Genomic DNA, 22,349 nt, shown 5'->3' with positions numbered 1-22,349 from the left:
CTGCCCAAGGGCAGAGGCAGGGGCAGGGGAATGAGGGGCGGCGCCGGGAGCCCTTCGAACCCTCTTTAAGGAAACTGAATCCCCTCCTTGAAAACACAGTCACAGCGGGGAAGACCCAAAGGCCGCTGGCCTCTCACAGGCGGCACTGGAGAAGACTCAGATCCTGGGACTCTCCCCTGCAGGGGGCTTGACACTTGGGCTGTGTCATCTGTTCCCAGCAGATGAGACGGAAATCCCGTGTCTCTGGGCAGGAGCCCTAGCGACCCCTATGAACCCGCTGGGTGGGTCTGGCCCACACCGAGGGCCTGTGAGGAAGCAGCAGGATGGAGTAGGGCAAGGGCTTTTTACACGCGGCTGCCGATGGAAGAACCCACGGGCAGCAGCCAGGGTTTGGGCAGCCGTGTGGAAGGAGACACTCCTGGTGCTGGTGGGACGGGGAAGAGAAGTGGCGATCTGAAAGGGTTCATGGAAGCCTCTCCCTTCCATTCTTCTATTTAAAAATATTCTATCTAGTGCCCATATGCTTGCTGGTGGGCGTGCAAGTTATTGCAACCAATTTGGAGGTCAATTTGGAAGTCACCTGAAAAAGTTGAAGATGCAGACTGTATGCAACCCAGAAATCACACTATGAGGTGTCTGCTAGGGACTGACTGACCAGTGCCCGCCCAGAGGCACACATAAACCGATCCCCCCCTGTGACTGTGTGGGCAGGCGGGGGATTTAGCAGGTAATCAGGTAAATGAGGTCACACGGGTGGGGCCCTGAATGGCAGGGTGAAGAGAAGAGGAACTCTCCTGGCCACGTGGACGCAGCTGGTAGAGGACAGTTTGCAAGCCGGGAGGAGCGCGCACCAGAACCTGCTGAGGCTGGCGCTCTGCTCTCAGGCTTCTAGCTTCTAGAACTGTGAGACAACAAACTGTCCACACGAGCCCGTCTGCGGCCCTCTGTCTCGGCAGCCGGCTAAAACGGCGGCTGTCCCAGAAGGCTCTTACACGGGCGTCTGTCATCGCCCTGTACTTCTCCTGTAGAGAAATCAGCTGTTGTTCACGTTCCAGCACTCTCTGGAACAGGTGAAATGAGGCAGTGTATGAACATGTTGATGTAAAGCAATCTCAGAAACACAGTGTCAAGTGACAGTGTCAGGCCGTGAAAGGACAGCCGTGTGTGCCATCACGGAGACCAAGAGGGCCCTGGGGCAGCGGCCTGTGATGCGAGGGACGCGCCCACGGCTGTGAAAGCACAGACGAGTGCCTGGAAACGCTGAGCTCCAGTGAATTCTGAGAAGAGGGGAGAAAACGGTAGTGGGGGCAGAGGGGGACTTCTGCTGTATCTGTGAATGTTTTATTTCTTAATAAGAAATGAGATCTGTGCCACTTTCAGCAAGCCGTTTGCACCCTTCAAGTCTGGCTGGCAAGTGCATGGTCCCTGCTGCCTTATTTTCTGTGGGTTTCACGTAGTTCAGAGACAGACGTTTTTCACGCTGTCTGGGATTTCAGGGGTAGGCACTGCTGTGTGTGCTGTGACAGGGAGCCAGCCAAGGGTGAGGGGGCCGGCCCGAGGGTCCCGTCGAGTTAAACAGCCACTGGAGGGTTAGAAACTGGTTTTCTGTGTCTCCCCATAGTGCACTCTGATTGTCTGTTCATTATGCGCCGTGGAGACAGGGTCTCCATCGTCGTCGTCGTCGTCCAAGCCAGAAATGATCCAGGCCTTGTCCACCTGCACCAGAGCACGGTCGCACCCATTGGGCCCTTCCCATCCCCCAGGTCGTTCCCACAGGTGCCATGTTATCCGTTTCACTGGTGTGTCGGGCCTGCTTAGGGGAGTTCAGATTTTCCACGATCGGGAAGGAGAATGTAAGAAAACAAGACTACCGATTGGCACGTTTTTTGAAATAATTGAAAAGGTGGCAGAAGCTTTAAAATGGAGTTTTTGCTGACTATAAATTAATGCCGTCTGAGAGATTTTGATTAGGGTGTTCCTATCCTTCATAAGATAGATTTTTTAATGCTGTTTGATATAGATGTACAGCAGGAGAAGTCGTGTTTTGTACCCAATTTCCAAGTTAATCCAAATACTTGGATTTTTGAAAAGAGAGTGGCACAAAGGGTCCCAGTACATAGTATGGGGACAGTGGGCAGGAATGGACCAAGGAGATCGAGTGTCATTGCCAAGACACCCAACGCACCCAGACATGCTTGAGCGTGCTTCACATGTGGGCATGCTTCACACGTGGGCATGTTTCATGTGTGCACTCCGTCAGTTTTGCGTGGTCAGGGTAAGGAATCTTACTGCGTTGATCAGGTAGTGGCACCTGCCTCAGACACTCAGTGGAAAGTTTAACACACACTTCGTGAGGTATCGATAAGTAAAACCAGGAGGAGAAGGACTGAACTTGTCTTGAAGAGTAACGACAACACACACTTGGCGAAGTATCGATACATAAAACCGGGAGGAGAAGGACTGAACTTATCTTGAGGAGTAACGACAACACGCAACTCGTGCTGCCTTCCACAGCACGCAGGTGCCAGAGTGCACAGGTGCGGGGAGGTGACGAGCGCCCACACCCCACAGGGGAGAGGACAGGCTGCTCTGGTCCGGGTGCAGTCTCCTTCCGCTGTCTGGGCTTGCAGACCCTCTTCGCATGCCAGAGTACGCTTGGGGGCTGCTGGCTGGTTCCTTACCCTGACCACGCAAAACTGACGGAGTGCACACATGAAACATGCCCCAAAAAGAAAAAAGCCTCAGCTTCCTGCTTATATGATTGGTCGAAATTCATTTCAAATCCTGCCTTGATAAGATTGGTCCTAAGATATTCCCTTCTTTTGACAAGCTTGGCACCGGCTGTGGGCTCCGAGCCCTCTGCCAGATGCCTCTGTGACCGGCCCCTCTGGGTTGGCGGGGGCGATGCCTCCGCTCTGGCCCCTCTGGCAGTGGGGCTGCACGAGGGACGGGAAGGCAGATCCTTCTCGTAGCTCACCATCCGGTGCTGCCTGGGATGCAGGGTCGGGGGGCTCAGTGAGGGAGAGTGGGGGGTCTCTCCTCACATGTGTGGGTTGTTTTAGCTCTGATTTTCTACATGATCTCTGACATTTGATTAATCTACAATATGTTCCCAAGAGAAGTAAAAAAGACTACTATATTTCTAATAAAAAACAAATAATGTAATACAGTGTAGCTATGTATTTTTTCATGAGTTTAAAATTCATTTAAAGGGCCTTATTCCAGAATGTAATTTTTTTTTTACTGTGCATGCTTCTTCGTTTATATATGGTTAATCCCTTTGAATGTGTCAGTTTCCACCAAACAGTCTATGGATGCCATTTGTTAGTGTGAATGGAAGTGTTCCATTCTCAACGAAACTGGTACATTTGGGGCTGAAACCAGTTAAGTCTCATTGTTGAAGGCTTGGGAGCTGGTGTCACCATGCTTCCAACCACACCAGAGGCGCCGCAGGGCACAGGCACCGCCCTGCCCTCCGCGTGGTGTTGTACTGCGGGATGCCGTCCATGCCTCTTCAGCTCCTTATTTATAAAGATTTAGGCACGTCACATAAACTTGGGCTTCATTTCTATTTGTTTATAAATTATCATTCAAGGACAATTATCATTCAAGGAATTATCATTCAAGGTCACTGATGTTTAGGGTGGGGGGGACAGGGGAGAGAGAGAGGGAAACATCGGTGTGAGAGAAACAGTCGGTTGCCTCCCGCATGGGCCCGACCGAGGGCTGAACCTGCAACCCAGGCATGTGCCCTGCCCGGGGACCGACCTGCAACCTTTCGGTGTGTGGGACGACGCTGCAACCCAGCGAGCCACCCAGCCAGGGCCATTTCTAGCCTATTTTTACAGTAGTTTCCTCACTGTGTTTTTAAAGGCAGTTGAATGTTTTACCTGTGTTCATGTACGTTATGAAACGTGTGTGTTCATAACAGTTCAAACCATGTGTAGCCACGGTGAAGGAAAGCTAACATCTTTGTCCTCTCCCGGGTCATACCTGCCTCTTCCAGAAGCAAACATTGTCGGCATCCCATCCGTCATCTTCGTGTGAAACCTTATAAAATGGGAGGAGGATGTCAAACATCTTCAAAATTAGATTGGGAGGAAAAATGGGGTTTTTTAATCTTCAAGGAATATAGCTTCTCGCTGATAAGTCTATGGCTTCCCTAAATTTGAATAGTGTTACATTGGTTTTATTGATAAATGAAATTTTTGACTTTTCATTAACACAAGTAATTAGTTACCAAGGAAGTGGGTTCAAGACTAATTGAACTTCTCTAATTTTTCTCAAGTTATGGTTGATAAATTACATCTTTAACTTTGACCTTTTAAAAAATCCTTCCACTAATTTATGTTGCTCCAAATAAGCTTAAATCACAGCACACCCTCCCTCACCACACTGGTGAGGCCTCAGCGCCCTCTAGTGGTGTGGTCTCCACGCTCCATCCTGCGGGAGCAACTCCCTGACTTGAGTGGGTAACATTCCTCAAGTCATTAGGGTTGTACTTCCCTAGGTCATTCATTTAACAAGTATTTAAACTATACTTAATATGTTTTCATTAAAATGAGCCCTCAGCAAGAAAGCAAGGGGTAATGATGTGGGGGGACAGTGCCCACACATAAAATGCCACTGCAATCTCTGATCTCACAGGCTACCAGCCTGTGCTGACTGCTTGCTCTCCGCCACAGCAGGGCTCTCCCGCTGCATTTACGAGGGCGGTCAGTGCAGCCACGGGGTGGTGCCCGTCCCCAGGAGGCCCAGGCCCCGAGTGAGAAAGCCCGTGGGACGGAGGGAGAGCAGAGGTGAGCCCGTGCGAGCCCTCACTGACTGTTACTTAACGTTGCAATTTTGTCGGAATCCTGGGAATAAAATGAACAATGTGAATGAAAGATTGAAATCCAGCCTCTAAGTTTCCAAACCAAATGCAGCCTCTCACTAGAAACAGGTTGGAATGTGAGGGCGGCCAGAGGGTCTGGGACTTGAGAGGGAAATTTATAGAGAGCAGGGATTCGAGTGAAATGAAAGATACCCTCTAAGTCTCCTGCTCCCCCCTCCCCCATCCCTGGCTAACTCCTGAGTGACAGGTGTCCAGGGTGAGACTCTGAGAGACTTGGCAGAAACGGCACCTGGGAGAACAAAGGGCCAAAGTTTCATTAGGTGGTTGCCGAGGGTGCATGTGAGTTCAAGCCAAGGTGCGGGGGGTGGGGGAGGGCAGGACACCCCGGGGCTTCTGGTGGAGACACACAAGTGTTGCGCCCTGGGAGTGAGATCCCACCCCCTTGGTGCAGAGTCGCTCTAGTCCTTGTTAGTTCTGTCTCGGCAGTTAACAGCCCTTCGAACAGCAGGAGGTGCTGTCCCCTCGGGCTTTCGACTTGCATTTCTGTAATAACTAGTGATGTTGAGCATCTTCTCATTCATCGGTTGGCCATCTGTAGGCCTTCTTGGGAATAGCGTTTTCGTCCTCTGCCCATCTTTTCATCAGATTTGGTTTTTTGGGTGAAGCAATTAAAGTTACACTTTCCATGAGCCTCTCTTGCTCCAAAAACTGTTACTTGGGTTTAGGAAGGGTGTGTGCCCCACAAGTGGCATCCGCCACCTACTATCAGGAGCAGAAGTCACAGCACTTCTGCCCCTGCCGCATGGTGTCAGAATTGCCAAGGAAACACAGCACTGTTAGGGACAGGAGGGAACAGAGCTTTGGTCTCCCAGGGAAGGGATGGTGGGAGGCCAGCTTCCTCAGTGAGTGTGGGTTGCAGGGACCTGAGGTCCCTCTGGGAGCCCACATGAGGCAGCTGGCCTGCACATCCCCTCCTGCCAGACAGCAGACCTCTGTTGTCCTTTCAGGGGAACAGGTACTGGCCAGGGGCCACAGGACATACCCGCTGCAGCAGAACAAGAAGGTACCCGTTAAGTCTGCAGCGGGCAGAGTGGTTCTCAGCAGAGCTTCAGCAGAAGCTGGGAGGGTTCTCTCCTCAGGAAGCGGCCTGGGCTGGGTCAAAGCCTGAGTGCAGGGGCCTGACTTTCCCAACAGACTGGCCCTGTCACAGACGACAGACACTGAAGTTACAGGGGTCACAGGACTCAACGAGTTAGAAAATACACTCATCCTGAGTTTCTATCCATAGGGAAGCAGCATATTGAGACCCCCAAAATTTAGAATCCATGTTATTCAGTATCCACGGGTAACTGAGCAACTTTTAAACTAAAGTTCTCTGAACTTTCTCCTCTTATGTAGTGGGAGTTCATGCTACCTGCCAGCTTCCAAGTTGTAAAATATCCCTGAGATAACAGGTAAAACCCCTGTCCTCGGACACCGATATTAAACATACAATGCTAACCTACAGGGAAGGCTGGGGGACACGAGCATTGCTTGGACTTGCTGCAGAGGAAGAGGAGAGCAAGTAACGAAGTTGCCAGGAAGTTTTATTTAGTACCTTACATATCTGAATAACTGCTGGAAAAGCAGACATCCTTCCGCTTTTAAAAGAGTCGTTCACAGGGAAGGAGAAAATAATAGGGAGAGTCACGCCGGTTTGCCGAATTCATCTGCACGTGGGGCCAATTTTGTAAAACTTAGAAAAGATGACAAGCCTTTGGACCTGGGCCCTAGAAGTAGCAGCTGGAATTAATTCCGTGCTTGGGTTCGTGGTTCGAGGGGGCGTTACAGTGAGTCTCGAGGTTGTAGACATGACGACCCATTGGTAGAAATGTGAGACTTCTCACACGGCTAAAACATCCAGAGACCAACTCGTGCCCAGAAACTGAACACTAAAAATGGATATTGTGAGACTGTATAGCACACACACATCCGTTAACTTCCAGAAGGAACACAAACAATAGCATTAACAAAGACTGGTCTTTTGCATCATTCTCAAAAATTCTTCCTCATTTATTCGCCATCCCCATCACAATCAGCTTTATCAAGCATTTCCTCTAAAACAAAATATGATGTAAAATCTATTAAAAATGAATAAGGATATAAATGAATATTCAAATATGTACTCAAGACATAATTTTATTTTAAATGTATGTATGAGTACAATTAAGTAAGGCTATAACTATAAATTATATAAATAATTGTGTATAACTATACATGTAAATTATAGCTATACAAATAAGTGAATTTTACCTGAAGTTCGTCATCTGCTAAATTTTCCCTGAGCTCCTGAGCGACCCTCTTGATGTTTAATGTTATGCCCCCAGTATTGTTGTCATCGAATAACTTGAGAGACTTCAATAGTTCTTCCTTTTCATCCTTTTCACTCTTTAAAACCAGAAACAATGAAATGTTATTAGCCTTTATTTATTCTGCGAAACCTACAGGTCTGTGAGGGGTGGAGGCGCATTACCCCAGGCCGCCGAGCTCTGACCCACTCACTGCTCTGCCGTTAAAGTCGCGCCAGTGCACGCACACGTGGCTCAGAGCATTCGCACTCAGGGCCTGCTGAAGCGGGAGAGGCGCAGGTGGTGAGGAGGATGCATTTCTTGTTCACCCCAGTGGGTGAACTCCACTGCAAAAATGCGAGCTCCAAGAGAACAAGGAAGTTGTCTCATTCCATTTCCCAGAATGCCTGGCAAAAACAGGCACTCAGCAAATGTGTGTGGGATTCCAGGCTTCAAACTGCTGGCCCCATTCTCTCACTCTATCCGCACAGTCTATTTCCTAACACAAAACCTCTTCTGCACACTGGACGCCCTTCAACACGACCCTGAAAACATCTTTAATGTCGCAGTTCCTGTCTAAACCCAACCATGTTTAAATTCTTCTATGAAACCTTTGATTGCTCTGACCAAAAAAATGTCAAAGGCATTTTATTTGACAAAGACTTGTATTTCTTTGAAACACACAATCCCTACTATACCATTTTCACACTCGTTATGGCAAAAATATCTTCAAAATTAATGGTGACAGCTCTTTCTTTGTCGACTTCAGCTATTAGTTTTTTAACTTCTTCTTTCTTTGGTTGAAATCCCAAGGCCTGCATCACAATCTGAAATATCTGAAATAGGAAGCAAATAAATTATAATATGCCACAATCTCATTCCTAGCTTTAAAATTACCTATGAGTTACTAATCTCTCTCTCCCCCCCCCCCCCTCTCTCTCTGTCTGCTTTTTTACTGTGGACAAGTTATAAACTGAGACATTTGGGTCAGCAGACCTTCTGATCCTACTGTGCCTCAAGATACATCACTGTCACCCCCTGAGCTTTGGACAGTTAGTTCATTTCTAAAACAAGAATAAAATAAAACAACAACAAGATGTTGTTTAGTGAGTGTGTGTGAGGCAGCTGTCTGCACAGAAGGGATTTGATACCCAGCTTTCAGAAGGCTACTGGTAAAGACTTCAAAGATTGCCACAAATAAATGTTATGGTTTTGCAAATGCCTCAGAATTAGAAGTAACCTCTGGACCTTCAGATCTTTTACATCTATGGTTCCAGACCCATCGACACCGAATAGATCAAAGGCCTCTTTAATGTCATGTTTCTGAGTTTCAGTCAGTTCAGTTTTTGCTGCTCTTTTCTTCCGTGGGTCTGAACTTGTGCGGTTGTTGAATATCTGTAATAAATACACACGTGGGTGAAAGGCAAGCTATGTAACCAGAAAAGTTACCAGAACCAGAATAACTGAAGAAATTGATTGGATTCACTGTATATAAGAATCGTTGTCAAACATCCTCTTCTACTATATAGTGAACCTCAATAGTGCGTCCCCTTTCCCTGCTAACAGTTTTGCTTTGGTTATTATCTTGATGGGAGGCCTGTTTTTCCACTGGCAGGCGAGGCCCGAGTGGCTCCGGGGCCTCTTCTGCAGCCTCCTTTGGGCACGGCGTTGTCCCCAGCCTCGAGGTGAGAAGCAGCGGTGGCAGAGGCAGCAGCCCGACTGCGCCTCCCGCGCCCCCGGTGGCCAGTACACGGTCACGCACGCTAATGAGCGCGGCGACGGCCGCGTCTCGGTCCCCAGGCGGCCGGTACACGGTGGAGCAGCTTCGGGCTCTCCAGCTTCCCGGCAGCACAGAGCTCTTCTGCTCCTCCTAGGGGCTCAGGCCCTCCAGCGGTGTCAGCATCTTATTTTTTGTGTCGTTCCCGTTTCCGGCCAAAGCGTGGTTTCCGTTTCCAACAGGGAACCTATCTTGGGCTGGAGGTGCGAGCGGTGGACCTGGCTGTGGAGGGGAAAGGAGCTGGAGAACCGCTCTTCTGTCCCTAGCGTCGCGCACAGCACGCTTATTCAGCAACAAGAGGTGGGGTGACGACCCTCGAAGACCATGAAAGGAGGCGAGTAATACGTGGCACGATCTAAACAACATTCCTTCCGTGCTGCAGGGAGGAACCTCAGCTCCAGCCTCAGCCGGAGGTTACAGCCGCGCACTCACCAGGACGCCCACCGGCGCCCACAGGCCTCCTTCGCTCGCTGCGCAGCCCAGCTCTAAGTCACCTCCTCCGCTCCCAGGCTGTTGCTAAGGCCGCCCTGGCCGACCTCAGGCAGCCCCTCCCACCCAGGCTTGCTACTACTGATTGACAGTCACTTTACCCAGTGGTCAGAAAAGAAAGTCCTAAGGCCGGCCCCCTCCTCACTGTTAACCAATAGCGTGACGCTTTGCCTTCCCAACAACCATTTAGCGGAACTTTCGGTCTGGTTTCCTAGCAACCAGGCCCAGCCGCTGTTCCGCGCAGCCCCGTCGGCACTTGCGCAAATTGCGTGCAGGGACTAGGGGCGTTTGCGGCCGCGCGCTAGGGTGTCTCTGTGACCCCTCAGACCCTATCTGACGGTGGGGAGCGGGCTGGGGAGCCTGCCGAGGGGCTGGAGAACAGAGCGAGGTTAGTAGCGGAGTGATTGTAGCGACTGCTCGGTCTTTGGTGGGGTCGGGGAAGCCCTTGTTTGTTTTTCTTACGCTCAGGCCCGGGAAAGGGTGAGAATGGAGGACCCACCCGGCCCGGTTCAGCTCCCCGCCAGCGCGTTGGGCAGAGGCGGAGGGGACGCGCTGCTGGACCATCCTCGGCCTCCGCGGTGCCTGGGGCCGGATCGTTGACCGCTTGCCTCCTCCCTGGTTCGCGGGGGTTCGGCGCGGTGCAGGGGCGCGGGCGCGGTGGGCCTCGGGGGGGGGGGCCCGGAAGCCTCCCTGCTTAGGATGGAGGGTGTACCTGAGTTGCTGTGTGTATCTGCGGAGGAGGACTTCGCCCCCAGCCATGAGCGCGCCCAGACGTCTGCACACCCGCGCTCACCCCCCAGCCATCCCATTGGCCGAACCCGCGGGGGTCCGACCACATCCCGCCCAGATCCGCAGTCTCCGTCCGCGGTCTCCAGTCCAACACAGGTGGCCTGAAAAGCCAACTGACTCACTAACGGTGGAGCTTCAGATGTCCGTGTACCTTTTAGTATACATACCTTTTGCCAGCTTAACAGGCTGGCAGTAAAGCGGCTGTCCGGGGAAAACTGCTGGCGCGTGGCAGGACTCCATCAGACTGCGGCGCGTCAATGCCAGGAGAGTCCCTGGCCGAGCTTTTCATCTTTGAAAGGATCTATGTCACAACCGCCTTCACCGACTTTGCCTTTGATCACTCACCTTCGCAGAAGAGGAGGGATTCTTGTTTGAGTTTTTATTTTATGTTAATTATAGCAAGTTGCAGTCTCTTCAAAGTAGTAATTTAGGAGTTCTTCTACATTTAGGGATGCTGAGACTTTTTTTAAAAAGTTACTGAAACTTGGGATGGATTCTGCAAATGCTGAAATAGATCTTGTGAATATTTGATACCAATTTTTGCTTGTAGATTAGTTAAAATAATTAGTTTTAATAATTAGTTAAAATAATTAGTTTCCTCGTTTAGGAAACCTTTTTTTTCCACATAAATTAAATACGGACTAAGTTTTAATAGCCTTTTTTCTCTAAAATGCTTTCCTTTTGCTCTAAATTCTGTATGGCTTTCCCACTCACATCTTGGAATTTAAACATAGTAAAGGAAACCATAAACAGAGACTCTGACACACCCCAAAACAGACACATCCATATGATATCTCTCCAGAGAAATACACAAGTGGCCGGAAAAGATGTTTAAAAGCATTAGTCATGAGGGAAATGTGAGCCAAAGCCACAGTGAAATACCACTGTCAACCCATTAGGAGGTCTAATATTACAACAGAACACACACAAAAAAGATAAGTTCTGGTAAACAGGGTTGAGTGGTGTCCACCGCCCCCCCCCCCCCCCCCCGAATTTCTGTCCATGCAGAATCTCAGAAAGTGGTTTTATTTGGAAACAGGGTCTTGGTAGATATAATTAAACTGAGGTCACATTGGATTAGGGTGCCCCAAACCCAGTGACTGTCATCCTTGTAAGGAGGCCGCATGGACGAGAGGCGGAGATTGGAGTTATGCCGCCAAAAGCCCGACACCCCTGGGAGAGACTAGAAGCTGGAACAGTCAGACAAGATCCTTCCCTAGGGCCTTGGGAAGGAACAAATACCTTGATTCAGCTGCTATAGGAAACAGTGTGGCAGTTCCTCAGAAAGTTCCCCTTGCACCTACCCCGTGAGTGCTCCTGGGGTGCAGCCAAAGGAATTGAGTGGAATTGCCTAGTCAAATACTTGTGCACAAATGTTCATATTGCACTACTGACAATAACCAGAAGGCCCACAGAGGGTTGGATGGATTGACCGAGCAATGCACACACACTGTGGAATGTCCCTTGGCCTTGAAAGGAAGCGGTGTACAGACCCTGATGCGGACTCCGGCCTGCGGGGTCAGTGTGTTGTGGCTGCGGCTGTGACGAACAGTTCACGCAGACTGCAGAGTTCTGTAGAGAAAAGGGATGGCTACTCTCTGAGTGAGAGAGGGGGCCCCAACCCCTGCCTGGACAGGCTTTCATTGCTTTTTCTGGGCACATTACATCGAGGAGGATGGTTCTCATTTACTGTGCACAGGTTCGATTTAGGTGGATACCTTTTGTAGATAACAAAGGAAAGAATGTTGCTAATTACTTCAGAGAAAAGGATGTTTGCAAATCAAGGGGGAGAGTGGTTGAACTGGTTACACTCCGTACTTGGGAGGGTTAGCACAGATTTAGAGAAGTTACTTTAAAGATATGCAGTAAACATTTGCTGCCTCAATTCAGGGTGAGGGAGTTTCAGCAAAAAGCAAGCCTCGAAGCAGCCTGGGTATACAATGCAGGCCTGATTCCCCACGGGAAAACTGATCCATGGGTTTGGTTCTTGTGTGCTGACTTGCTCCCTACTGTTTTTCTGAATCAGGGGCTGGGGGTGAGGGGACCCCGGGGGAAGCTGCTTACTGGCCCCAGAGCCACCTCCGGGGGCGGCGGAGACTTTGGGAGCTAAGTAAAGGCAGTGGTGGCCCAGCACTGCGGACGCACTGAGTGCCACCGAGCTGCCCACTTGAAGTGGTTGTGTTTGTTACGTGACTTTCATCTCCCCTTTTAGAAAGGACGAACTGCAAAGCTTTCAGAAGCAATAAAAAAGAATGTCTTTCGTACTCAGTGGCAGGCAATACTTTGAACATTAGAACCCAGAAAACGATAACCATAAAAGAAAAGGACAAAAGGACTGGGGAACTAGGTTGCCAGGCAGCATTGAGACCATTTGACCCCAATCAGCGTGGTGTTTTTCTGTTTATTTTCAGCTGCCCCCAGGTCCGCATGGAGTAGAGTTGGATTTCTTCAAGATCAGTGGCTCTGCGAGGTGAGTAAGATGACCTACAAGAGGGACCAGGGCTTTGAGGGTGATGGCAGTAACCGATGACTAGCCAAGAATTAGCAGGGTGAGGGGGCGGGCGGCGGCTGTGAGGCTTGGTGGGTTATTGGCGTTGTACTCGTACTTTGATGCTGCCTAGGGTGATGCCTGTGTGTATCAGGAGTAGTTTTTATTCCACAAAAGAATTTGAACGTGAGTTCAGAGAGTCTGTTACATGTTTTCCTGGAGTGTACTGGCTTTTCTCCCCAGGCCCCGTAAGAAGCTGCTCGCGCGGCGGAGCTGGGTTCCCACCCCTGCTGGTTGCGGGGTGACGGGAGCCTCTGTGCTGGCTCCTCAGCTGCTGGGGTGAATGCGGGGCCACGGCTCGGTTGCCGGTGGACAGGGAGGAGGACAGGGAGGCCTTGGGAGTCGTGTGCCCTTTGGCAGTGTGGGTTTAAAAGAGGGCGATGAAAGTAGTACTCGGAGAGTTATGATGTGTTGGAGGGAGAAGTTCGTATTATCTGCAGCTTTAGCTCCAGCACATGAACTGAGAACTCAGACCCACGAGGCAGCTTCCCAACTAAGAGATACTTTGTTTAAAAAGTTCTTTTTATCGGGCTAAAGTCTTTCTCTTGTAACTTCTTCCATTAGTTTTAGATGTGAATTTGGAAAATTATGTGGGAACAGTCGAATTGCTCTTGAACTTCCTTTAAATATTGCTGTTTCTCCTTCCGATACCCTATTCAGTGACCAAATCCATCCTCTCCCCTCCATCTCCCTGCGCCCTTCTTATCCAGTAACTAGGGGTGCTTTTAACGGCCGGCACCCCCCTTTTCAGCCTTGGCCCAGTGGTAATGGGCCCCAATGCGGGCGGCGGCAGCGCACCATCGGGGCTCGGAAAGCTCGCGCCCTGCGCCAGGCCCTGTTGGAAGCCCGGCACTCGTTCCTCCTAATGATGCCGGGCAGTGCAGTCGGTGAGGGCCCCCGGGCTCGGGCAGAGCAGCTAGGAAGCTCCCTGGAGGCCGTGCCGGAGAGCTGAGCTGAGGCCCCGGCTTCTGGGTTCGGGGCGCGCGCTCACCCACTGGGTCCAGCTGTTTCTTAACCTCTTACTTAAAGCCCTTCCGCATTCCCGGTGCAGCGGCCGGGTCGCCAGGGATCTTCTGCCCCGTGGGCCGCAAGCCGCCTCCTCCTCCAGAGCTCTGTCACCCGCAGTCCCCGCGCTCTTTACGCTCCCTAAATTCGACTGCTTGTTTGGTGCCAGCACTTCGTGAGTTTTCACACGTATGTGCCACCTCCTTCAACGTGCCGACTCTTTCAGATGGCTCTTCCAGACGGGTTTCCAGCATCGCCCTCTCCTGGAGACCGTGCCTGTGGCTTGCCGGATCCCGCAGCCCCCCGCCCCGTGGAATGAAGGGTCCGCTCCCAGCACGCACACCTCCACCGCTGCATGGCCGAGTGTGAGGGAAGCTGCACAATCCAGAAATTCCGCAGAGGCCGGGACTGTGTCTCACTGCTCCTCCTCGGCATTCCTGACCCTGACCTGCCCTCAGTAACTCCCAGGGGTTCATTTCACTTGCAGGCGATGGCTTGCAGAGGGGTAAACAGGAGGCGGCACCTGGGACTCCAGCAGCTCGCCTCTGTTGCACGCACGGGGAGGACTCTCCTGGGCCCAGTGAAGTCGCCCAAGTTCGTTGTGGACGCAGAGGGTCACGAGAGTGTGTTGGTCAGCTCCACAGTCAGGCTGCTGGAAAGGTTGGACCTGCCCAGCGCGGTGGGACAGCTCCTCGGGGAGGCTGTTCGCGCGCAGAATGACGCCTACGGGACTGGGGCCAGCACCCTCCTGTCTCTCGCTGGAGCGTGGAGCAGCGCCGCTGCGGAGTGCCTTCACCTGGGGGTGCCCGTGCCTGCCATCGTGTCGGGAATGTCAGAGGGCTTGGCCGCCTGCATGGAGGAGGTGGTCGCCCTTCAGGTCCCCCTCCACACTGTCCGTGACCAGACAGAGGGCACACAGACGCCTTCTGGACCCGGACCATTGGGTATTGATGTGGGTCCCTTCCCGCAGACCCCTTCAGAGGCCGGTTTGATGCCGAAGGAGCGTGGTCTCCACGATGCTGCCTCTCAGTCGTTGACCGTTTCCAGTTTTTCTGGGTCACCCATTAGATCAGCTACATTTTTCAGAACTCAGGCTGCGGGTGGAACAGATGCCGACAGGTCGCAAACCCCTCAGACTCCAAGAACCGGCCTGCCCGCAGCCCCCCGCAGCAACAAGCCCCTGCTGACCCACAGCAGGCACTGCGGTTGGGCAGAGGGCGCCCACGGGCGGGCGAGAAGACCGGGTGGCGTTCCAGAGCAACGCGCGGCGGCTCCCCGCGCCCACGGGTGCAAGGACCTGGTCGAGCTGGCAGCAGGTCTGAGCCACGGCGACGTCAGCAGCATGGCGTTGGCGGAGGCAGCCCTGCGGCTGCAGCACCAGCAGGCGAGCGTGTGCAGGGGCGGCCGGGCGGTGCCGCTCACGTTTGACGTCTCCAGAGTCCTCACGTGCCGTTTACTGGGTTTACCGGACGCTGCCTCCTGTGTCTGTGCGGGCTTCGTCACTGCTGCATCAGCAGCTGGGACCCCTCTGCCCGAGGACGTGCAGAACCGGCCTCTGCGGGTGGTTCTCATCGAGGGGGACCTCACAGAGAACTACCGCCACCTGGGGTTTAACAAGCCCGCGCCCCTCCAGATGGCCTCGGACTGCGCAGAGGCACTCCGCCCCGACGGCGCGGAGGAGGCGTGGGCGGGCCGCGCGTTGGAGGTGTTGGAGCGGTTCCGCGTGCGCCTGGTCCTGGTGCGGGGAAGCGTGTCCGAGCGGCTCCTCGGAAGGTGCGCCCGCAGTAAGCGGCTGGTGATCGCGGGGGTGGATGGCAGGGTGATGCAGGCCTTCTCGGAGGCATCCGGGGCCGTGCAGGTGGCCTACGTCACACAGCTGGACGAGGACGCCGTGGGCAGTGGGGTCTACGTGGCCTTCTGGAGTGGCCCTCCCAGGGGCGCTGGCCACGGGGTCGGTGGAAGGGCGATTGTGTTGGAGGCAGAAGGGGTGAATTTGGTCACCGCGGTGCTCGCCAGCCCGGTCGCTACGCAGGTGGAAACCAAGGAAGACAGGTTCTGGGCCTGCGCCCACCGTCTGCACTGCGCCCTGAAAGAGCGAACGGTCTTTCTGGGAGGGGGCGCCGTGGAGTTTTTGTGTCTCGCCCACCTTCAGGTTCTGGCGGAGCAGCCCGTGACAGAAGGAGACCACGTCCCTTCGGGGCGGCTGCCAGTGGCTGCTGCGAGGCCAGCCTCGTGCCCCGCGGTGTACAGACCGACCGTGCTTCGCGGCCTGGCGAGCGGGTGGCGCGAGTACCTGTCGGCCCTGGCGCGGAACGCTGCCGGTCACGCGTCGGAGTTCGAAGCCGGGGCCTTCGTTCAGCACCACGTGCAGAGGGCCGTGGACTCGGGCTCCCCTGCGGCCTACGTCCTGACCGAGTGCAGTAAACTGACTAGCGGGATTTTTAACCCAGGCCCTTCCTGGAACCGGGAAGACGGTCCCAGGGTGTATGACACTGTGACCCCGAAGGTGGAGGCGTGGCGCCGCGCCCTGGACCTCGTGCTGCTGGTGCTGCAGACGGACAGCGAGATCGTCACTGGGCGGGGCCGCACGCAGGTGCAGCCGCAGGAGGCGGAGGGCCTTCTGTTTCTGTAGCGTTATCGACCAAGTCTTCGGGAAACGGTCCTTGTGATGTGGCGGGCTGATGACAAGTCTCCAGGTGGCCCAGTCGCCGTGGGCAGCGGCGTGCCAGCTGTCCCGAGAAGAAAGTGATCAGTGTCTCTCAGTAACTGTGTGAGGTTGCGTCACAGTAGAGAGCCTGGGCGTGGGGACGTCACCGCCTTCGCAGTGCGCAGGGCCCAGCGGAGCATTCCTTCCCTGTCCGGTTGTGAAGCGCAGCTGGAGGCTGGCACTGGGACCTCGTGCTCACGGTGGCCCCAGGAGGTGTGCCGTGTGCCCTGGGCCATCCCAGCAGCCTCGCCCAATGGTGCGCTCTCGGCCTGACCTGACGCCATCGTGGCCAAACTTGGCATCAGTGAGCGCGCCACGGGATGGTGGCTGGGACTGATGGTGGCTGGGACTAGGCCGCCAGCCAGGGAGTTCGGTCGACGCCAGGTCCATGCCGTCGAGCTCTCAGCGTTAGCGGAGGCCGCCCACACCCACAGCAGGAGGAAGCCAGTGCGCAGGTCCGGCCTCAGCCACGTCCCCCGCGGTCGGGAACTTAGTCGACTATACCTCGTGAGGACCCTTCGGTCTCTCTGTTGGAATGTAGTCTGAGACCAGTTGTGCGCGAGGGTCCCTTATGGGTGTTGTGACAGACCAGCTGACCTTGGGTGTCGATGCCACAAAGCTCCAGGAGGGCAGCCGTGTCCCGGGTGGAGCTCCCGCCCCCTTTCCCCTCTTTCCGGCCGTGGCCCCAGCAGGCCCCGGCCCACCCCTCGGGACTTGCTGTGAACCAGATTTGGAGCACCTGTACGTGGACTTGATTAAGTCACACGGGTAGTGCCACCTAACAGCTGCAGCCTGTTGTCCCACATGGCAAAACCCGAGGGGACGCAAACATTTGAGGGGATGCGACTCAGTTGTCCTCGTGCTGGGGTGAAAGACTAGGATTTCAGTTTAACATTTGTCCTAAATGGGATCACATGACCTCCTTACCTAGTCCCCATCCCAGTTATGAATGCTGTCTTTGTTCAGAGTTACAACAAGAATGTTGAGTGTTGAGCAGTGTTTGAAAATAAAATATATTCCTTTACTAGGGTAGATATGGACACTTTTACTCTCCTCTATGCTATTAACACTTAGTTTTTGTTAAAATACTGCACAGGTCATGTGTGCTTCTGACATTAATGTAGATAGCTGGTCACCTCACTTTGTATGATAGGTTTTATTTTCTGTGAAGTCAGAATTTGCATGTATTTCTCAGTGAAATCTTGCACTTTGACGCCAGGAGTGTCGGTACGGTGCTGATTGTGTGACTCGTGACTCAGCTCACAGGAATGCCCGCCTTCTCTGGCGGTGGGGTCACAAACGCAGACACAACACCAGCGTCTGGGTTCAGGCAGCACGTCTGTGAGTTCGGTCCCACACGTTAACTCCCCTGGGGCAGGTGACCCTCTGGTGTCCTTGCGGGTATCTGTGGGCTTGTGAAGCTGTGGCCATGAAAATCCTCCACTCGGTGGCCACCAGGCATGCGGCCCCGAGAGACCCTGGGCCACTGTGGTCCCGGGCCCCCCCACCCCCCAAACTAAATAGAGCCGGAAACTGCCCCCAAACCCACACGAGGAATTATGGCTTTGAAAGGGGCAGGGGGCGGGGATGCTGAGACTTGTAACAAAGTAGCATTCCACTTCAGTGACATCCCCGCAACATCGTGAAACACTTTTCTGTGAGCCGTTCTAAAATGCCCACTGTCTCTGTTACCTTGGAATGAGTTCTCACCTGTGGCCCCTTGGCAGTGTGTGTCTCTGACGCTTTTCGACAGCGAAGGTGTTTCTTTAGACGAGAGGCCGTGCCCGCCCAGGCTGACTCCCGGGGAGAGGGAGTCCCCGTCCGGGTAGCAGCAGGCCCCGGCCTGGAGAGTCTGCAGGGGTCTCCCTCCCCGGCCCCCGGACCAGGCTGGACAAGCCCTCACTTGGCACCGACTCTGTCACTGACCACCCTCATTCCATGTTCTGGCACCTTCTTCCTAAACACTTTTAATTCTGTGCCTCCACCCCGCCAGGCCCCAGTCTTTTCACCTCTTTCCTCTTTGACTGTGGATGCCTCTTCCTCTCGCCCTAGTCACACACCTCCGTCCTCGGGTTTTGCACACGCACAGAAACGCCCGCCCATCTTTTATGGCTTCCCGTTGCTCCTCCGTGTGCGTGGTTGCAGAAGCGTTCCCTGCCGTACGTGAGCGGGACCGCACCAGCCACGCTGCCGTGCGGCCTGCTTCCGTCGGGCGATGCGTTAAGAAATCCCCCCAGTGCTGCGAACAGAGTTCAGCAACACGTCTCCGTGGCATCACCTTCTTCCAGCAGGCGCACCTGCTGCGGGTTACATCACCGCCGCCGGGCAGACGCCGGGGCCCGTGCGGGGTGGGTGCTGCCACCCGAGGGCCGCAGCCAACGAGCCTGCAGCTGCATCTTCCTCTTGCTCATCACTCTGTCCCTCGGGTGGAATTTCCACGGATATTGAGTCAGCAGGTAGGTGGGCATTTTAGCTCTTGTTAGGTATTTTTGTCAGATTCTTCTTCCAAAGTTTCTGCAGGTGAAAGTGTCGTTTCCACAGCCATGGTCCACACTGGGTATTGGGAAGTTTGTCTGGAATTGGGGTGAAATTGCCATCTCCTCTTCATGAACCTTCATTAGTGAGGAAGAGAGGGTGGTAACATGTCTTTACATTCTTTACTATCTGACGTTTCTGTGTTTCCTCCTTTGGTGTTATGTTCAGAAAGGTCTTCCCGACCCAGGGTTACGTGTCTAGTTACTTTATGGTCTTACTCATCCTTCGCATTTAAATGTTTAGTTCGTCTGGAATTTATCTGAGTGGGCAGCACAGACTCGAAAAGAGCCTTTTCCGAGTGGTCCTCCCCTTGTCCAAGGTCACACTGGGCCTTCGTCACCCCGTTCATCATTTCTTGGCGGCGAAGAGGAAATGCCGACGGAGATGTTCTCGGCCACCGAGGAACGTTGTCGTGCCTTTCTGACCGCGGACTCATACCGCTCAGCGTCGGCATTTCTGTCTGCTGCCGTAGCACCGCATTCCACCGAGGAAAGGATGCAGTAGACACTGTCACTCTGACAGCGAGGATGGCGAAGGCAGCGTCTCCGTAATGTCCCGGACGACACCAAGAGCCCCTCTCCCAGGGAAGTGCCTCAAAACCCGCAAGGGGGTCGCAGTTTCACTGGGAAACCTCAAAGATTTCTTCTTTTTGACCTGTAGGTGGCAAACTTCCACTCCTGCGCTCTTAAAAATTCCACCTGCAGGCTCCAAGTCTGCAGAGTGAACTGAAAGGTGAGGGGAGTTTAGTTTGGGGGAGCACAAAAAAAGGGCAGGGAAAGTGAGAGTCCACTCCTCTCAGGCCAGTGTGGGTTTGGAAGTGGTGCCAGAGACCTGGGCCTGAGTCCCTTCTCTGCTGTGAGCTCGCCCTGACCCGGGAAGGTGACCCGAGGTCTTGGCCCCCACCTTGACGTCAAAGTGGCAGGAAGCCCCCTCCCCACTGTACCTCCCAGCTCTGAATCTTGTGATTCTTGTAACCAGTTTAAATCCCTGACAGATTATGAGCGATAGTGAAACTCACTTGAAAGGGGGCAAAAATATTTAAAAATTGCTTCTTAAAAGAGTATAATGATGACGCCAGACTAAAATCCATCGCAAAAACTTTAATATGCGATGTTCATAATGTTGGGCTTTCGAGGTTGGCCACTTAATGGATTCAGATCATTGTGATGACTTGTTTTTCTGCCAACCGAAGGGCTCAGCAGAGAATGACATGCCTTCTCCAGTGATAAGAAGAATTCCCTCAGCCCTGGCTGGTGTAGCTCAGTGGATTGAGCAGGGGCCTGAGAACCACACGATCGAGGTTCGATTCCCAGTCAGGGCACATGCCTGGGTTGCAGGCCAGTTCCCAGCAGGGGACGCACAAGAGGCAACCATACATTGATATTTCTCTCCCTCTCTCCTTCCCTTCCCCTCTAAAGATCAATAAATAAAGTCTTTTTTTTTCAATAAATAAAATCTTAAAAAAAAAGGATTCTCTCAGATCTGTGGTTGTTGCAGCCATAGCAACAAGTTACAGCATGTTCAAAAGTAGAATATAAGTCGGCAGGAAATGAGGGTGTAAAATATAAAACCCAGAGGAGCGGAGTGACGGGTGGGAGGTAACTAACAGGGAGAAGAGCTAGTGGGCACATGGCACGTTTTTTCACACCACGAGACTGCAGACAGGTCACAAGACCGGGAGGGCCCGGGCGGCCTGTTCTGAGAAGCGTGCCATCTGCAGTAGGTGAGTGTGTGCCCCCTGGGCGGCAGTGGGGGTCTCCCTGATCTCGGGTAAGCCTGACCCACATCTCAGACCTGGTGACCTGGGTGTCACAAGGCCTCCGCAGAATGTCATTGAGCCTCCAGATGTGCCTGTGCTTCTCTTGGCCGCCGGTCTGAGTGCGCTCTGCTTTTGCCTTCCTCTCCCCACCCTCTCCCCACCCTGGGTGCCCATACTTCACCCACCCACTCGCACCCAGCTCTTTGTGGGTTTAGAAAAGAGCTCCTTTCAAGGTCAAGACGCTGCAGAGAGGGCAGGTGTCCGCATGCAGGGCCGACCTCTTCCCATGTCCCCACTGCCCTGCCCGCTGTCCCTGCCTGGCTCCCTCTTCCTGTGCCATCCGTGTGGTCGTCCCCAGTCCCAGGAGACTCCTTGCACGTCCCCCCTCAGTGGCGGCAAACCCCCAGTTTCCAAAAGGGGCAGCCCCTCCTGAGAAGCCATATTCGCAAATAAAACTTTCTGCGTCTAATTTCATCGGCAAGGTCGGCGTTTACATTCCACTGAGACAGGAGGCAAGTTTGCACGAGGAGACGGGGAGATTGCACTCTGCTCCCCGACGCAGGACACGATGCAGCAGCCTGAAAGCAGCGCTGCGTGTGAGTCCCAGCAGAAACTGGCTGAAAGGTGGAACTCCAGGCCCTGGGGACCAGCCGGAGGAGATGCAGGCTGGTCCAGCTGTGACTCGTCCTCCTGTGGGGGTGGTGGCAGCGTCATAAGAATGGAAGCTGACCAGTATCCCCCACTGGCAGTGTTTGGGCAAACAGGACGGACTATGATGGTGGAATGAGTTTGCGCTACAGTTAAAAAATGTCAAGTATGTGTTTTACTTCCACACGCAAACAAATTTATAACAGCAATAAAGTAAAAAACAGCTTCAGATAATATTATGGCTGTGTAAAAACAGCAAAGATGGAAAGCCAGAGGCAGGTGAATCATTGTGATTCTTCCTACTTTGTAAAGTTGCAACTTTTAGAAATGACAATAATTCTAATTAGTCATAATTATTCTGTCTTCTATTGTTACATCTCTTTTGTAGTGAGACCAGTTAGTCACGTCCATCTGAGCTGATTCTAATGTTGGTTGGAACCACCTCCCAAAGATTTTCTTCCTGTTAGAACCGCTGTGTGTCAGATTTTTCTAAGGCGCCGATTGAACCTAGGGCCTGGGGACAATTGGGTCACCTTTAAGAGTTTGGTAGCGTTTGACATTCTGAAAAGGCTGATGAGGCTTCTGAAACATCAAGTCTAGCAGTCTGAGAGAGTGTCACAGCCCACAGGAGCAAAGGAGACATGACGACCACGAGTTTTGGGCTCCTGGACGTTGGGTGAAAACTAAGGAAATCTGAGTCAAGTGTGGACTCCAGTTAATAATTATGTCAGTATTGGCTTATTAGTTGTAACTTACCATCCAAACAGAAGACATTAATGATAACGGAAACTAGCTGTGTGGTATTCTGAGCCATTTTCTCAGCTTTTCTGTACCTAAAGTTGAACTTTTATCTTAAAATTCTATCAGTGTACTCAGACAACTGAAACAGCATCTCACAGACTGAACTCACGCACTAAATAACCGAGCTGCG

At 53.0% G+C, this 22,349-nt stretch overlaps 2 protein-coding genes across 2 annotated transcripts; one reads left to right on the top strand and one right to left on the bottom strand.

Annotated features, from left to right (window-relative positions):
* Window positions 1–2,448: 2,448 nt before the first annotated feature.
* LOC118995485 (centrin-4-like) lies at window positions 2,449–9,443 on the bottom strand. The gene is made up of 5 exons (XM_037058581.1): window positions 9,371–9,443; window positions 7,860–7,988; window positions 7,127–7,261; window positions 3,994–4,050; window positions 2,449–2,682 (listed from the first exon to the last, which is right to left on the bottom strand). The coding sequence occupies exons 2-5, from the start codon at window positions 7,980–7,982 to the stop codon at window positions 2,467–2,469; spliced, it is 531 nt and encodes a 176-aa protein (XP_036914476.1). The 5' UTR covers window positions 7,983–7,988; window positions 9,371–9,443; the 3' UTR covers window positions 2,449–2,466.
* Window positions 9,439–17,500, top strand: BBS12 (Bardet-Biedl syndrome 12). The gene is made up of 3 exons (XM_037058579.1): window positions 9,439–9,815; window positions 12,628–12,686; window positions 13,996–17,500. The coding sequence occupies exon 3, from the start codon at window positions 14,125–14,127 to the stop codon at window positions 16,399–16,401; it is 2,277 nt and encodes a 758-aa protein (XP_036914474.1). The 5' UTR covers window positions 9,439–9,815; window positions 12,628–12,686; window positions 13,996–14,124; the 3' UTR covers window positions 16,402–17,500.
* The last annotated feature ends 4,849 nt before the right edge of the window (window positions 17,501–22,349 follow it).

This window comes from Sturnira hondurensis, unplaced genomic scaffold (assembly GCF_014824575.4).
Source record: "Sturnira hondurensis isolate 20B ecotype Veracruz unplaced genomic scaffold, ASM1482457v3 Scaffold0010128, whole genome shotgun sequence".
In the NCBI taxonomy this organism is placed as follows: domain Eukaryota; kingdom Metazoa; phylum Chordata; class Mammalia; order Chiroptera; family Phyllostomidae; genus Sturnira; species Sturnira hondurensis.
Note: the sequence above shows the minus strand (reverse complement) of the source record. Positions and strands in the feature narration are given on the sequence as shown.

Coding starts and splice junctions, on each gene's coding strand:
- LOC118995485 (XM_037058581.1), bottom strand. CDS start 7,982: ATGCAGGCCTTGGGATTTCAACCAAAGAAAGAAGAAGTTAAAAAACTA. Junction 4,051..7,126: donor TAGCAGATGACGAACTTCAG/GTAAAATTCACT, acceptor CCATTTTATAAG/GTTTCACACGAAGATGACGG. Junction 2,683..3,993: donor TTTGCTTCTGGAAGAGGCAG/GTATGACCCGGG, acceptor TTGCGTGGTCAG/GGTAAGGAACCAGCCAGCAG.
- BBS12 (XM_037058579.1), top strand. CDS start 14,125: ATGGCCGAGTGTGAGGGAAGCTGCACAATCCAGAAATTCCGCAGAGGC.